General features: G+C 36.4%; 3 protein-coding genes across 4 annotated transcripts in view; all 3 read left to right on the plus strand.

Moving 5' to 3' along the window:
* LOC105278139 (monocarboxylate transporter 12) overlaps nt 1–3,388 on the plus strand; it is a 41,589-nt gene extending 38,201 nt beyond the window's left edge. For both annotated transcript variants that reach the window (XM_026975302.1, XM_020031249.2), the window contains one exon: nt 153–3,388. In XM_026975302.1, coding sequence (XP_026831103.1) covers nt 153–547 — 395 coding nt within the window. In that variant the 3' untranslated portion in view covers nt 548–3,388. The remainder of the gene's footprint in view (nt 1–152) is intronic.
* Nucleotides 3,389–3,503: 115 nt separating this feature from the next.
* LOC105278175 (DNA damage-regulated autophagy modulator protein 1) lies at nt 3,504–9,189 on the plus strand. The gene is made up of 7 exons (XM_026975304.1): nt 3,504–4,348; nt 5,026–5,122; nt 6,131–6,252; nt 6,573–6,799; nt 7,261–7,399; nt 7,591–7,748; nt 8,312–9,189. The coding sequence occupies exons 2-7, from the start codon at nt 5,052–5,054 to the stop codon at nt 8,384–8,386; spliced, it is 792 nt and encodes a 263-aa protein (XP_026831105.1). The 5' UTR covers nt 3,504–4,348; nt 5,026–5,051; the 3' UTR covers nt 8,387–9,189.
* A 1,230-nt stretch (nt 9,190–10,419) lies between these two features.
* Nucleotides 10,420–17,209, plus strand: LOC113563580. The gene is made up of 8 exons (XM_026975305.1): nt 10,420–10,692; nt 11,741–12,074; nt 12,405–12,526; nt 12,901–13,127; nt 13,390–13,528; nt 13,606–13,757; nt 14,166–14,172; nt 14,278–17,209. Exons 2-8 carry the CDS (start codon nt 11,992–11,994, stop codon nt 16,554–16,556), a joined length of 3,009 nt encoding a protein of 1,002 aa, XP_026831106.1. The 5' UTR covers nt 10,420–10,692; nt 11,741–11,991; the 3' UTR covers nt 16,557–17,209.
* The last annotated feature ends 287 nt before the right edge of the window (nt 17,210–17,496 follow it).

The raw sequence follows: 17,496 nt of genomic DNA on the forward strand, positions 1-17,496 counted from the left end.
GAAAGTCTTTTCGTTCCTAACACCATAGTTAGGATAAAAAAAAACATAGGACAATATTATAAAAAAATATAAAAAAGAACTTTTATGTAGCAATGATACCACCGACCTTGCGCGCATAGTGAACTCGCTATAACTGTGGATTATCATTTCAGGGGAAGCAATAGATGTTCTAGGAACGGACAAGCCGGAACTCACGTGTATCTCCGAGGAGGGTATTGCCGACATGGATTTACCCGATAATCTGCTAGAGGATCTCGATTATATAGGCGACTGCATTACGTCCTGTAACAAGGTCGAGAACTATCTCATGCTCTCGGAGTTCGAGAATAATCTGATCGCCGAGATGCCGATCATTATGGATCGTCGTGGACGCAGATGGTCTCTGGCACGATCTAAGACCAATCAATCCAACTGCGGCCAGAACAGTGGCATGCAATCGACGAACGACGATGAAGATGTCAAGCCAAAATGGCGTTTAACGAATATGCCGCCTAACACTAACACTAACACGAGAACGATCACCGTTATTGATGAAGCCAGCGCGTAATCTCGTATTGAGCACTGCACATTACGTTAACTCTAAACCTGGCAGAATTGAGAAAGTAAAAATCAATATAAAGAATTATAAAAATATGAAAAGAAATGTTGAATCTCTAGCGTACTTTTCATGTAATTTTTCTGAAATATACAATTTATAAAGCTAAAATTAATGCAATAATATAAAGTTATAGAAGACAGATATATATATACATGTATATAATTTACATAAACTTTAAAAACACGTTGTACTAACTAAAAAGGTTGTATGTCTAATGCAAACGGATATGTATCTTACAACCTATGATATTACACAATTGCCAAGTATAGGGTTAAAGAAAAAGTCATTTATACGTTCACATTCATTAAACGTTTATAAATTTTTTAATCGAAATTTTGTTGCTATTGTTTCCACTTTTTAGGAAAATCACAGAAATACGAAAAGTTAAAAAAAACCAACGTGATACAGAATATTGATTAAGTTATTATGCACATAATCTATTTATATTTCACTTCGTTTAAAATTATTAATTATCCTATTTGTTACTCCGTTATTTATTATAGTACACATAAAAGTTATATTATATGCGACAAAGCCATTAATATGACTTACAATTAGAAAGATTCACTGAAAACGTAATCATTTCAGTGACACAAGTCACTTGATTCGCGATGAAATTAAGGACAATAACGTCGTCTTTCGACGAGAGGAACCACGGAAACGCTCCGTCCACACGAAGACAACCTCGACTCGCATCGGTGTATTTCTCACTACTTCACTATTTAAAGCAAAAAGTAATCTGTCTTATTACTGCCACAGTTTGCTGAAACTGCCATATTATGCCATATCGATATTACGTGCTACATACTGAAAATTTTGGAAACTCGCTAATTACGGATCTATTAGACAAATGAAAAAATTAATTAGACGAACGAAATAGTATGCTCAGACTTTCTTGTTACTAATGATTTACAAATCATTGTTGTGCAACTAATGAGGTGAAAATGCAATCGTAGTAAAAACGACATTAGCACAATTAATCAGAATTCTATAAAAATTTGCCTTAAATAATATTTTCTTAATTTTGCAAAGTTTGTGAATTTCTTCTCACAAATCTTCTGATAAAAAGGATTAATTTCGACAGTATAACAATATTTATCTATTTATTTAATAAATTTTAGAGAATAAAGGAAGAATACAAGAAACCAAGATTTTTATTTATCACTTTTATCAGCATTGTCAATTTTTATAAATATTCGGGATAACAAAAAAAATACTTTTTGCTGCGATTGTAAATAACAACTGACTGTGCAAAAATGTGAAGAATAATGCTCATGATACATGTAGACAAGCTAGTTTAGAATTTGAAAACTAGTCCGATTGCGTTTTAGAGGTAATAGTATGTTATAAAAATACAAGGTACATATATATATATACAATATATTTATAATAATATATATCACGACAATTTTTCAGGATTCGATCCACGCGTTGATCGACTTCAGATATTATTACAAATACATACCTATTTATTTAACAAAGTATTTATAGTAGAATGTAAATAGGCGACATTAATACCATGTATATACACTTACGTAACGATATTGTAACGTATGCAATCATCGACGTAGACTATTATAATATCTATAATTATAGCAATTACATCTTTCATTGCTTAGCATGCAAGAAAGATCCATCGGAATAAGTTATACTTTTGTTGAATAATTTTGCGATACATTTGGAGAATATATTCTACAAGAAGGATTACTTACATTAATGAAATAACAGATTAGAGGGAAATTATAATAATAATGTTTGAGGAGATTCGGATTTCAGCATTGGATTGGAATAATTCTGTTCATCGGAATTTATAGACGTGTCCCATTACGAATATACTGAGAGAGAGAATACTCGCAACGAAAATCGAAAGATTCCTGACATTTCATGAGCAAGCAGAAAATCGATTTCGAATTCCAAACAGGATTACCGAAGAGCTTCACACCACGATTGGAAAAGATCGCTGCTGTTTGCTTTGTCGCTATGCGACAGCAGATCGATTCCAAAACAGATAGAACGGTAGCCAGAAACCCGCTAGTCGGAAACTTGCGAAATCATATAGATACAGCCGCAAAAGTTTCAGAATAAATTTTGTAGCGTATATGTGGCTCGATCATCAATATATATAAGCAATAAAAGTAATTGACAGTTGAGCTATGCTGTTGTGTACAAAACATGTGCACTCATTCTTCTATAATTATCCATGCAAGTAAAATAAAAATAATTAAATTATAATTAATATAATGAGAAATGCAAGATGCAACATACTGCCATTCAAATAATTAACTGCCAGCATAAAATTTGAAAAAAATAATTCTACATCTGGCTTTTATATTGTAACTATTTTTTTTTTATTTTTATCATAAAACGATTAATATGTATGAAATTTAAAAAAAAATTAAGATAAACAAATTTCTTAGTAAGCAAACTCAAATTACTGCCACATATAAGGGAAACATTTCAAAATGTTTACTAAAGAACAATACAAATGAAATAACTAATTGAGAAATTGAAAGTAAGATGTGATTCACGTCAATTTTTGATTTCTAAATTATCAAATTTCGAAAAGAACATGCTGTATTCTCCTAAGAGCTTCGTTTGTAATAAAAGATACGTAAACACATATAATGATCTCATCTGAACCAATCACTACTAATAATCACTACCAAGTATAGGAAAATGTTAAATCGCTACATATACTACAGCGACAAAAATAACACCGAGCAGAGACTGCCGAATATATTGTATTGTCGTAATGTTGTTGATATAAAATTATAATTCAAATGCATAAAACTCCTGTATTTCAATTTTCACAACCTCCTGAGTTTTTGCATCCTTAAACTTCCTCAATTTTGAACGAGCGTTTCGTCAGCATGAAATAGCCGCGATTCACGGTAAATGAACACAATCTGGAATTAGGTCGAATTAGGAACAACATCAGCAAACGACCCCATTTCAATGGACGCGAAACTGATAGCGCCGCGTTAATTACGAATTCTTGGTCTACCTACTAGTTTCAAATGAACCATGCATTACTGCGTGCTACCGTTTGTACGTTTAATGACGATCGAATGAGAATTGTGTCTTTGAATCACCGATTGATCGATAAGTCAGTTCTACTGTGCGTGTCAAGCTCACAAAGTCTCGAAATATTAAAGTACAGTAATAGTCTAATAATAGATGTACACTTAGTCAGCAAATTTTATTATTAAAATACGAAACAGTGACAAAAGAATAAGTTTTTTTATATTAATTTTAAAGAACTTTATAGAAAAAAAGAAGAAATATGATTTTTACTTTAAAATATTTTCTGTGTGCTTTCCTTTAAAATAAGACATGTATGATTAAATGAATATTTACTAAACAACTTAATATTAATTTGATTGGAATAATTAATTTAAAAAGTCATCTTTTTATTAATTAATTCGTAATTTATTTAATTCCAGACGAATTATCGTCTCATTTTGGCTTAAACAAGAGAAATATCGTATATTTGGACAAAAGTTTTCGCAAAAATGTAAGTATGTTCGAAAAATAAATTAAGAATCGAGTCGTGCATATATCATATTGTCTTACGCACGTTAATTAGTACGTAATTGTATGCGCGGCGATTGGTACGGTGCATACGATAAGAGGTAGCACAGCAGTGGACAGTCGCTTCAAAGTGCCTCACGATCAAGTGCCCTCCGTGGCATAAATCGTGACGATATATCCTTACGCAAAAAAATCGTAAAGTCTGAGGAAGTCCTCGAGGTAAGTTATGACGTTCTCTTCACGATGACAATATTTAATCATAAGGAGGATTGCATTCTATATATTCAAACCTCTATATCTTATTAATTCCAGAACACATATAATTTTTTATCACAACAAAGTAACGTGATAAAACTTTGTGTTAATAGTTTTTGAGCGTTTTATCAAATAATCTTTAATAATCTATAATAATCTTTGCTTAATAATAATAATCTTTGCTTCAGCATTATGAGCGATGCGAGGTAACAAGTTCTTAATTCTTTAATTACATAAAACGGATCTTAATAATATAAAACCGAATTTGTTTATTCTTACTTATTCCACGACATTGTGATATATCTATCTTCGTGCATCAAGAGATTTATTAAGAGAACGTTGGTATAATTGGAGGAAATAATTTCTACGTCGTACATCCGTTGCTATCGTGGAACCAACATTATAAATCACGCGGAGGGTCCTACTTGCTGTCTCCTGGGTCATCCTTTCAGACTGGATCCTTTATGAACTCAGTCATGTGTCACTTCAACCCCTCCTTCAATCAGTCCAATCGCTCGCATCCCTTCGTTAGCCCTCTCACCGTTTAATCCGTCGATCACTCCGCACTATCGTTTCGTCACCAATCTAGATCATCCCAATGAAGAATGTGTTCACGCGAGATAACAATACGTATCTTGCAGTGCTAAGAACGAGAGAAAACGAGAGAATGGTGTACGGGAAACTGCATGTGTTACCATTGAGCCTCTTCATTTTAATTCCCGTGACATTTGTGATTACGTAAGTCCATAGTTTTCGAACGATAGAGAAAGATAGGATTCTGTGGCAAAACTTTTCTGGCAGTAAATCACTGCATTCCTATATTTTTTAGCCACAGTTGTAGGTACTTACTTTAAACGCAACATTTCACAGTATTATTGTTCTTGTATTATATTCCTTCAGTTGTTAAAACTTTATACTTTTGGAGTTTGTTAAAGTTTCTTCCATTTATTTCTCTTTATTCTTACTAAATTTTAATTAATTTACATCTTGCACACGTTTAATTAATTTTTTTTCAAAATTTCTAAATGCTAGATATAAAACTGTCGTTATAAAACTCATAATTGTTTTAAATCCGTGGATATGTGAATTATTATCGACTAGTATCGTGCAAGACAAAACAGCCAATAATAATACGTTTATTATAATTTATATTCTAAAGTATTTAATATATTTAGTCTTAAATTCTTGAAAACAAAATTAGGATAGAATCCTAGATCAGTCATTAATGATTCACGCTGTCTGTACTTTTAAACTTCATACTTATCTTGCTTTAAGAATAATATTATGATCAACAATAGCATGCTGTATCAAGGCTATGGTATCAAAAGCAACAGAGAAGATATCATATGTATCTTTTCGTATCGATATATTGTGCACAGCATTTGTTCTGATCTTGATAGTATAAATAAATCAATTTAAATATTTATATGTGCGTATATTTTATTTTATTTTTAATTTTATTATAATAATTTCAAATTTATTACAATATTTAGGATATATATTAAATATCCTAAATGTTAAATAAAATGTTATAAATATATTTCATTTTGTTATATTTCTTAAATATAATTTTATCAAATATTATTTCTTTAAGTAGCAAAAATGCAGATTTATGAACGACGAAGAACTAATGATAAAAGAGTGTCGCGAGCGATCGAGAAAGTCGAAGAAAGAATCTGACACAAGCGTTTTATATACGCGCTTGTATCGCAAGAGTTTATAGTTTATGAATGGCTCGTGTTTCAGATATACCATATCGGTGCAATGGGATCATGTAGTACCTGGATTCCCTTATATATCGGAGACTGGCACGTTGTCGCCAGAATCGTGCATATTCGCACAATGCTTGAACATTGCGGCGCTTTTACGTATGTATACGTATATTCTCAAGGAATTTTAAAAACTTTAATTTGATCAAATTAGACCTAATTTATACATTAAAATTTAAGTCCCTGAAAAAATTACTCATTAAATTTCAAGCAAAATAAATGTATAATCCACATTTCAATGTTATATTTAACACAAAATAATATTTCAGATAATAAAATAATTTAACACGTAATAAATACCAATAAAAGAAATAAATAAAACAGATGGAATGTGGAAAATAATGGGATAAGAATAGTTTTAGAAAAGTTTTATTTTAATTCAATGAAAAGCTCAAAAGCTCAATCTGTATCTTATGTAGTCGGATGCTGCGTTTATATTAGACATCGACAAGTGCTACAATGGCAAACGGAGAGAGGTCGTGATCTGGTAGGCAGAAAAATCATTGTGGCAACGATGTGCTGTGGCATCCTCGCCTGCTTCGGTCTAGATATACTCGCCAATTTTCAAGAAGCTCGCGTAGTCGCCGCTCACATGGTGGGAGCGATGACTTGCTTCTCCGCCGGCACTCTCTATTTCTGTCTGCAGGTATACGTAATGCAGATTGCTACATTTTATCGCAAGTATTTCTCATCGCGAGAGATGACGTTAATTTACCGATAATATCTCAGCCACTTGCTGACAACGTTGATTTACTCTAATGTATTCAAAGGCGAAATGTCCTTACTTTTTTCGAATATTCAGCATTCATTTAATAAATAAGCAATGAGTAAGTAATGAACTTTTTCTACATAATGAGAGATTTTATTATACTTTTTATATTGCTATTTATATCAATTTTATTCTTGCATCTTTTCACATTTCTTTATTTTTAGAATTTGTATTTATATAAATTCTGTTCAAAATTAGAGCATTGTCATTCACGAACTTACCAATAAATAGTAATCTATGTATATATGTAAATGATTTTTATGTAAAATACATGATTTATCATGCGCGCGCGCGCGCGCGTGTATGTGTCATAGAATAACTGTTACGAATTCTTTTAGACATATCTCAGCTACAAGATGGTACCAGCCGTGAACGGCACAATTATCGTTTATGTGCGCGCGGTTTTATCGGCGCTCACATTGATATTAACGATCGCTACGATCGTTCCCGGCTACATCTCGATGTCGGAATTTCAAGGTAAACATATGTGTGTGTTGCAACTTACATTATAATCTACAACAGCGAGAGATTCCTCAAGCACAAAAATGTCTCCACATGCAGCTGTTAACTTTATCGCGTTACATAAAAAATAAAATTAAAACACGGCATTTTAGATATTCTTGAGAAAATCTAAAGTGGCGGAAATAAAACTTTAATTTGTTGCATAGGTAACGATTATAAAAAGTGGCTGCCGGTAGACGGCGGTTGGGATTGGCATGTTGCAAGCACTATATGCGAGTGGATCCTCGCGATCGTCTATTGCGCATTTCTCCTTACTTTCGTCCCGGAATTCCGATTAATTAACTTCGAGGACCCCGTTGTCACGGTATCTTAATTAATTACCTTATAAAGTAGCGATCATTCCATTCGAAAAGTGATGCTTCGTAGAGTAACTGTTCTTTACGTGGCAGTTATTAAATTCCTCCCTGAAGTCGGCAAAGTTCATCTTCTAAAATACGCAATGCTCTGCTATTATCACTACTCATCACTCTTTCACAAATTTATATTAATTTGGAATGCAATAATTGCTCCTTAAGGAAAAAATTGCATGAGAGACTTTCAAATTTTTAAACATTTTTTGCTTTTTAATATTTATTATTAAAATTAAACCTGTGACTACAGTTTAAATTGAGATCCAATTAAAATTAAAGAACGATGTTCTCCGTCACTTGCTTACATAGATCAACTATTTATTTATTAAAAATCTAATGATATATTAAAGAATGATAATTAAAGAATTGCGATGATAGAATAGAACACTTTGTACATATTTCATTTACTTTTATGTTTCCTCATTATTGTTAAAAACTTATTGCATTATAAATAATTATAAACAGCAGGATTTACAGCAAAAAATACGTATTAATATTACTAATCGATATATTTTAGTTAATGTATCTGGATAAAATTGGGAGCGCAGCAATACCGCAGAAAACGGAAACGACCATGCCACAGGATACGTAAATTCTTTCTTACGTCGGCACGTCAAGCTCCTGCTTCTAGCTATATTTAGAATCCAACACTCTACTTATATATCTTGTATTCCTGGTGATTATCACGGATTATCACGAGGAAAGCGACGAAGCGAAGACAGATTAATAAGTAGAACGTAACATATACATTGCAAAGCGTAGCAGAAAGAGGAGCACTGATAAATTCCGTCACGAATGAAGTTAAGTCAGCGTAAATCTCTCACTGATGCCGCGATCATCAAAAGCCGAATACAAGAAAACGTTATTTAAAAATGCAAAGCTATATATACGCATCATACTTTCATACACAAGCATATAACGATCACAGTAAGCATAGTACACTTGGATGAAATAAATCATTAAGTATTAATGTCGGTTTATTGGTGTCGAAGTCCGTTCTTGACCAACATACTAAATACAAATCGCCGGCATTGACAACATGCTGTATCAATAATGTTCAATGCATGCGCGTTCAGAACTTGTTATTTAAAGAGATGCTGGAACGAATCTAGACACATATAGGTGCGCAAATTAATTTAGTGTTTCTTTTTTTGAAGAAATCGAGCTTTTACAAAAAATAAAAAGTGTCAATCTTAGAAGTATTTGCCATCATTTTTTAATATTTTCCTCCATCTATCGAGCAACTCACGAATCCCTTCTCGAAAAAAGAAAGAAAATAAAGATTTTCTGTTTGTACGATTTGCTTCATTAATAAAAATTTATTAAATTTGTAAAAGACATAAAGTATGTTCTAAAATCAATTAAGTTAAGTATCCGATTAAATATTTTGCAACTTTATTTATGCTTTAATCGTGAACAATTATTTCTCCAGATTTTTATATTTTTAGAGATACTTATGTGTATTTGAATAACGTTTTGTTACTTGTACATTGACATTTTTAAGATTGCAATGATTGATATTTCTAAACAATTATCAGATTATCAGATATTACTCTCATTGTTGTTCTATCTATCACTAGATGTCGGTTTCGCATATCAGTGCGGTCGATAAGACCACGTCGGTTTAACGCACTCGGTTTGAAACCTTGAAACCTTATTCGTATTCTATGTATAATTTCTATTCTCTTTGATTTTTCATAAATGTAAAGAACTAACATAAATGTTAATCTAAATAAAAATCATGCTGCATGTTAATGTATCATGTAATAATATGTTTCCTATTTCTATAAAGAAGGGAATCACATCTATCGAATGAGAGTAAATTACCGATAACAAGTATTAAACAACAATATCTATAACAATATTATCTGTTAATCATTTTAATCATTTCTCTTATTTATTGTGTCACTTTATAGAGATTTTATTATTATCTGCTTTATGTCTTCACTTCCAAATGTTTAAAAAGGTTTTTAATTTTCTTTATATTTCGCAATTTAACAAAGACTATTATAAGAATGAATTTGATCAGAAAATCGAATTAAAAAGGAAGCAAAGATAAAACTAATTTTTGATTTTTTAATTTTGGCATCGGAGATTTAAAATTTCACGTATATGGATTCTAAAAATTTAATAAAATACATGAGTTCTTTGGAAGTGATGTTCAAATTTAATAAATCTAATATTGCAATGAGCAAGATTTGTGCACTCATTATATTATCTAATCCGACATAAATCTCTAAGTTATAAATCTAAATTGAATCTTCATTGAAATTACTCTTTACTGAAAAAACTCTACTAACAGGTGATATCAGATTCGTTGACTGAAATTGGAACTTGGAACCCGCAGTCAAAGACCAGTAATTTGGCAATTTACCAAGTCTGCTTCTCATACATAGATGTTCTATACTGATCATTAACAATCCACGAATGATGCAGACACGTCACAGCGTGCGAGAGAAATGACTAAACCGCGCTCATTGTGCAGCAGGATAAATAGTCTTCGGCGAACGTGCTGGTCGACCAGTAACGACGTCGGCGGCGACGACGATAGCAGTGGCGACGACGTCCCCGGCTCGGCGCAGCTGCCAAGAGCGTCGTTTTCGCTGACGCAGCATCGATCGCGCACCTCCACAGGCTTTAACCTCTGCATTTCCCAACGGCTTCCGTCGCCGAGCCTGCCGAGTTCCACCCTGCGAAGAAAGAGACCGTTTGCCGGCCCGCAGGCCGACATCGCGCCCGAATTTCTGATCGCATGTGACATCGTCCGCTACGGTTTCCGGTGTGTGCTGCGCAAAGTGAGGACCCACGAAGAGCCCCGGTTCCCATAGCCACCCAGCGAAACAGGGGTGGAACGTGTGCGTGTCGCAACCCCTCGAGCGCCGTCCCGCTGCGACTTCGGTAGGATCCAGTTTTTCCAAGTGACAAATAATAACGAAGAGATTAGCTGATTAACAAATTCGCCTTTCTATATAAATTCCTTGCTATTGCAAAAGTAAAGCGTACAGTTGCCACATCGCACGCTTTTATTGTCATATCACTGACAACAAATCCATCGAAAACCCATTCGTCAGTCCGGACGTATTTTTAGTTTGCCCAGTTTGATCGTATCCAGGAAAAGAAGATGCGAAGATTGCAAGATGTTACCTAACAATGAGGATTTTTAATCTGTCACGTCCGTTTCCGCCTCGTGGTCTCCTGATAAAACCGCACGCTATATTCTCTCGCATAGACAACGCCCGCGCGACAATTCGCATATTTATTGAGTGTGCTGCATCGGATGTTTACATAAGCGTATAATGCAATTTCCTCGACACATATAGAGACGACTCCAATATGGATCTCCCATGCGTCATAAGTTAAATAAATTAAATTAGTATTGCTGTCGAATTAAGACATTCGTTAACAATTACTATAATATTAACTGTCTGTAAACCTCGTGGCTGTACACATTAATTTATTAACTTGTTCGCGCCTTGTCTACAAACTTGTCTGTATATTTAAAGATTATTTTCGCCGCGAATACGTACACATTTTGATTAATCTTTTGATTCCTATTTACCTAGCACTTGGTGCTATTACTTTCTTGATTAAATCTTCGACGGAGGATATCGCGCTATGTTAAATTTATTAATTACTCACCGCATTGCAGAGAAAATTATTCGCATGAGTGTACATATGAAATCGTTACAGTTCTTATTTTATTTAATAGAATTTAATAGTACAGCTACAACTTAGTTTATTCAAATAGCAAGACATATAACAATATTATATGCTACCTTAATGCACGCGTTACCTGAAAAGCTTAAATAAACGTTACTTACACACTTAGCGAAAATAATTATCGTCAACAAAAACATGATCTACTGCTCCGATAAAATTAATCGTAGCGTTATATAAAAACGAAGAATGTATCACGAAAAGGCAGTAATAATTATTTCTCTTACAGAACTCTTCAGGGTAACATTGATGGCAGTTGAGTCGCGGTGCTGCCGTTGGTCCAGACGCTGCGGAGGTTGATACTTAACGAGGAGAGAATTAAGAGACCTATGAATAGTCATGAAGAAGAATGAATGATCGTGACTCGTCGGCGGCTGCATCGACGCGAAACGCTCCCCGATAACGGCGTCGATCGCAGACGTCGGCGACTGACGTCATCATTATCGGCTCTAATACTGACAACGATCGTACATCGAAATCATGGAAACGCAAGAGTTTTTGGCGAATCTACATTATCTACCCATCGCTGTCTTCTTCTCCTTACCTACGGTCTTTATTTTAACGTAAGCTACTTACACACACTTAGCGAAAATAATAATCGTCAAACAAAAAAATAAAAACTGCAAAGCTACTGATCTACTGCTCCGATAAAATTAATTGTAGCGTTATATAAAAACGGAGTATGTGTCACGAAAAAGTAACATATATATATATATATTTTTGTTTCTTAATAAATTCTCAAATTTAACTTAAAAGATAGCATTATTGCAATATCTCGGCAAAACCTAACTTTTGCATAAGAATATTAAAAATTAATAATAGATATTGAAAAAATAATAATAGGTATTGATTGTTAAAGACAAATTGTTAAGAAACTAATTTGTAATCCGCAGATATGTAATCGCAGTCTTACTAGGACACGTAGAAGCCGGCTTTCCTTACATTTCCGATGCAGCGACTTATGCACCAGAAAGTTGTATTTTCTCTCAAGTCGTTAATCTGATCGCCATTCTCAGTAAGTAATACCTGTATATAGCGCAACATTTTATACATAAACGATAATAGTCCGTCGACGTACACCACCTATATTTTATACTAACCTTTCCTAATATTCCCAAGAGACGTCTAATTACCTGCAGTATGTATCTACAGAATCAATTAAATTGAAAATATCGCAATCTATTATTGTTATAATTTACAATATGTTACTTTCTTATCGTAGCTATCTATCGAAATTTAAGAAACTATGTAAAATCTAATAAAACAATAAAAAGGATTAAAACTTATGATAAAAATTTAATGATAAGAATGTGATAATTAAAAAAGTATATGATATATGACTGTCGTGCGTTGTTAAAACTAATTAAAATTGCATTATTTATATTACAGTGTGCTTTACGATCTACATAAGATATTCCCAAGTTAAAGAGTGCACCAACGCTTTTAGTTCACCAGCTTGCTTACCAAAGTGGAATCATTGGGCCTTAATCTTCGGCCTCATATCCTCCGCCGGGCTATCGATCGTCGCAAATTTTCAAGAAACTTCAGTAATCGTAGTTCATCTCATCGGTGCTTTGCTCTGCTTCGGTAGCGGCACCGCATATTTTTGGACCCAGGTGCGTACGAAAAACTTATATGCCCAACGTAATAATAATGCAAGTCTTAAAATAGTTAAAATTAATAAAATTTTACAAGCCTCACGATAATCCGATAACTTTTTCTAGAGAATAGTTATTTTATATTAAAAGTTATCGTAAAACGCGTCATAAAAGACGCTGTAAAACGCATCATTAAACATGAAGAATTTTTTTATTATTGTACGTTTACTATTTTACGTTTATTACTATAAATTGTAATTGTTTTATTTAATTGTTACAGGCTGCATGTTCATTTTATCTGCATCCATCAGGATGCTCGTTACGACTTGCACATCTTCGTATGGCGTTATCGACTTTCTGTACAGTCTGCTTCTTCGTAATCCTCATCACGGGTGTACTGGCTCGACTGGCTTATAAGGGTTGGTTCGTTACATTTTTAATACTTTTCGCATTGAATATCACAGAGGATATTTAATATTTCAAATATGTCCCGTAGGAACAAACCCCCGCAAATGGTACAAAGAGGATGGCGGTTGGGAGTTGCACGTAGCTAGCACGATAACCGAATGGCTATGTGCAATGGCCTTTTGTGCTTATATCCTGACATTCACAGAGGAGTTTAGAGACATCAGGATAAGCCCTCCCAAGGTAAATCTTAGCGATGTAATATGATATACAGTACTTTTTGATACTTCAAAAGATGGGCTTTTGATTCTTTTAATTTCTAAGATAACACGCGAATACAACTTGAGTAACAATTTATTTATTCAGATTATCGAGATTACTCGACTGGGAATGGAAATACTCGATATATGTATATTTTATGTTAAATAATTATTATTATATGCAACAGACTTCTTTATTCTTTAATATTAATTATTAACAATAATATATGGATGCGTTAATTATTAATACATTAATTATTAATACAATAATTTTAATACACAGTAAATAGTTAAATTTTCTTTTGCGTCTCTTGAGGAATAAGATATTCTTGTTATTTCGTGGAATGCTCGCTTATGGACGTGTTCTCATTTTCTGTGCATCTGCCACCAGGTAATATGTAACATGCATCGTCTGAGATCGAGTAACGAAGCACTGAACACCGAGAATCAAAACACCGTTCATGACCGGATAAATCCATCGACCAGCACCTGATCGGTCATAGGCAGAGGCGCCAGTGGATACGTCAATCTTCTTTCGCACTCGCCGGTCGACACACCCTGTCCCGGCTATCGATACCGCGACTCCAGGGACAATTTACTGGACGAAGCGGCACCGTTGGTGGCCACGACGCCGCCGGCGATGCGCGATGATGCCGAGAGGAGTCCCGACGTCCTCTGCCCGATGCTGATACACGTGCACGATCCCACGATACGCGAACGACGATCCACAGGCCACCACATCGAGAAACGGCACCGAGAATCTGTCGAGGATCGCTCTAAGAAGTGGATTGATCTCGACGAGAACGTCCTGGACGATTACGTTCTGATCGACGACAGGAATCTCGGTCCTTTGGTCCCCGAGATCGACAGTGAGGAAGAACTACCGTATCCCGAAAACTCTATTGAGTATGGTGACGATGATGAAAACGATGACAACGACGATGATGAAGACACTGGCAGCCATGGCAGACGCGAGTGGTCGATTTACAAGCGATTGAAGAAAAATGCTTCAAAACGATACCTGTCTGATTTCGACTTCGGGGCGACCTATCCGCTCGCGAACAGTCACGGAAATGCCTACCAAGACTCGAGTAGTCACAGCAAATACGCGAGATTCCGGAGCGCCAGGAATGACCTTGAGGCGGTTCGCGATCTTGATACGACGTCATATGCGGTGGCGAACAGTCATGGCGAACACGGCGATCCCACGACAGACATCAGGAATCGCGATTACAGATGTGGTTCAGAAAGTGACAACCCGGCCTGGGACGTTCGAGCGACCGGCGTAAATTACGAGATAGCTAACAGCCACAGCAATTATCGCGTGTTCTATGACAGTCAGACGCAACATCGAGCCATGGTACCACCCTGGCCCTCGGAACTGTGGCCAGGAAATCACCGCAGAGAATCTCACGCCACGTCCGAGGACAGCGTTGCGAAAAAGGACAGCGATGAGTGCAGAGAAAACACCAATCAATCAGCAAAGAAGAACGAGGAGGATTCAGGGACAACCTGCGAAATCGAGCAATGCTTGGTGCAAATCGAGGAAAGTCTCTTAAACATCGAGCAGAATCTTCTTCATGTTCAGGATTTAGATATACCGGAGCTGAGGAACCTACTCTACAAGAGTCCGAGCATCGAGCGAAGCCTTTACGAGGATCTACTCTACGCAGACGGTATTGTTCCAGTCATCGCCAGGAACAAATCCATGTCTGTCGATTCTGACGAAGAAGAGGAGGAGGAAGATGAAGAAGAAGTAGAAGAGGAGGAAGTATGGGTAGGGCAGAACATAACGATCAAGGATAACGACGACGAAGACGGTAATGCGGGCGCACCTCTCTTAAATGGGTCCAACGAGGAGCCTACAGACACGACCAACGAGCAGAATCTCTCGAGATCAGCCGATGATCACTACGTCGACTGGATCGACGGATCGAACGTCATGCAGGAAGAAACGAGAGATTCGAGTCATCGGACGGATCCAGAGAAAGCGATGAATTTCATACCGAATAGCCTCGGGAAAACTCCTCGCAGGATTGTTCTCGACGAAGTTGAAGAGAACATCAGGCTGTGTTCGTCGGAACCGGAGGAGCTCACGATCACGATCGATTATAATCTGAACAGTGCGTGTGCCGAGAAAAAGTCTCTCTTCCGTGACAAATGGCACAGCAGAACGAACTCGTTGGACGAGAACTCGATCTTCCAGAATCCGGAGTTCATCGACAACCAGGAGAACGGCAAGTCTTCGTTGCAGAATATCTTCCTCGAGTCCGCAGAAAATCGCCGCTTAGCGGCCGGCGTGAAGGCACGCTCGGAAGGCGCGTTGCAACCTGACGCGAGCAAACGACGTGACAGAAGAGGATCCCACGAGGAGAAGCTTCTGCAGGCGGTCGAAGCGACAGCGGAGGATTTTCGCAAGAAGCTCGAGAGTTTCGCGTCGCAACGACGAACCATTCTGGCTGACAAGCAAAGGAGAGTGACGCCGAGGTCGGACACACTGTCGCGATCGAAATCGCCTACGAAGTCGAAGCGCACGACGGCAGCTAGGAATCAAGACAGGGATAACGGCGCCGGAAAGAACACCGGCTGCGACAAGCGGAAGAGGAAGAAATCTGGGAAAAGTCAGAGTACCACGGAGAACGCTCTGGAGCCCAGCAAGCTGATCTCGCTCTCGCTGTCGTTGCTCCTCGCGGCGCTCCTGCAGGCGGTCAGATGCTTGACGGACCTCGTGGAGGATGCCTTTAGGTCGATCAGTTACGACAGAAGTGGATTGCTCCAGTAAATCGCAGACTCTTCCCGAGAAAGATATTCAGGTGTTACATGCAGGCAGATGAATATTTCGGTAATACATGTTAACAACGAACGACCGCGTCGAGCTTCGCAATCGGTTGCTCGTGATCGTCCGAGAGTTACGCCCACTATCTGTGATAAACGCTATGCTTAGGATTCTCGACGAAATTGCTATCGTTACTCACTGCTTCCAAGGGTGATCCCGAAGTCCACTCTGTCGACGAGAAGCGAAACGACAAAGTTTGAAAGAACATATCTGTCGGTGAACGTGATCTTCTGACGAGCGAGTTAATCTCGATCTTCCGAAACGAACTTCTGTACAATTTCTGTACGCGAGTGTACGCGTTGCTCTGGAAAGAAAGACACGACGAAGCAAAATGCAGGATGGTGCAAGTAATAAATCTGGCTAACTCTTCGATGGTGCTAAATATGGGCTCTAAGCGTGAACGGTGTTTAGTATATTAAGTATGTACGTTCAAAAGTGCCTAAAACCTGTCGCGTGTATCATATGCAGTACATGATATATTAATATATATTATATGATACATTAATAATGCTATTTACCTATGTCTACCTACATAAATCTCTTTTTTCAAAGTGTAAGAGCATTGGGAAAATAAAGCAAAGCGAAGCGAGAAGACGAAATGCTTGAAACGTGAAAGCACTCTCGCGCGTAAGTCGCTTTCTACTGTTCCATCAATTTCCCGCGCGATTTAAAGAACATAAATCTAGAAATGCTAATATTATGTTTCTCAAGCGTTCGAGAGAAAGGGCCTGAAGAGCAGCTCTTATTAAAGTAAACAGTGAATCGATAGAATTCCATTATAAGCCCGTCAGGAATTTTTTAATTGTTACAGATATCATTTCCAAAGTTAAAACATCGTCATTTTCATCTTCCAATTAACGAATTCAATCGAGCAGCAATCAAGAGA

Source organism: Ooceraea biroi, chromosome 2 (assembly GCF_003672135.1).
Source record: "Ooceraea biroi isolate clonal line C1 chromosome 2, Obir_v5.4, whole genome shotgun sequence".
NCBI lineage: Eukaryota > Metazoa > Arthropoda > Insecta > Hymenoptera > Formicidae > Ooceraea > Ooceraea biroi.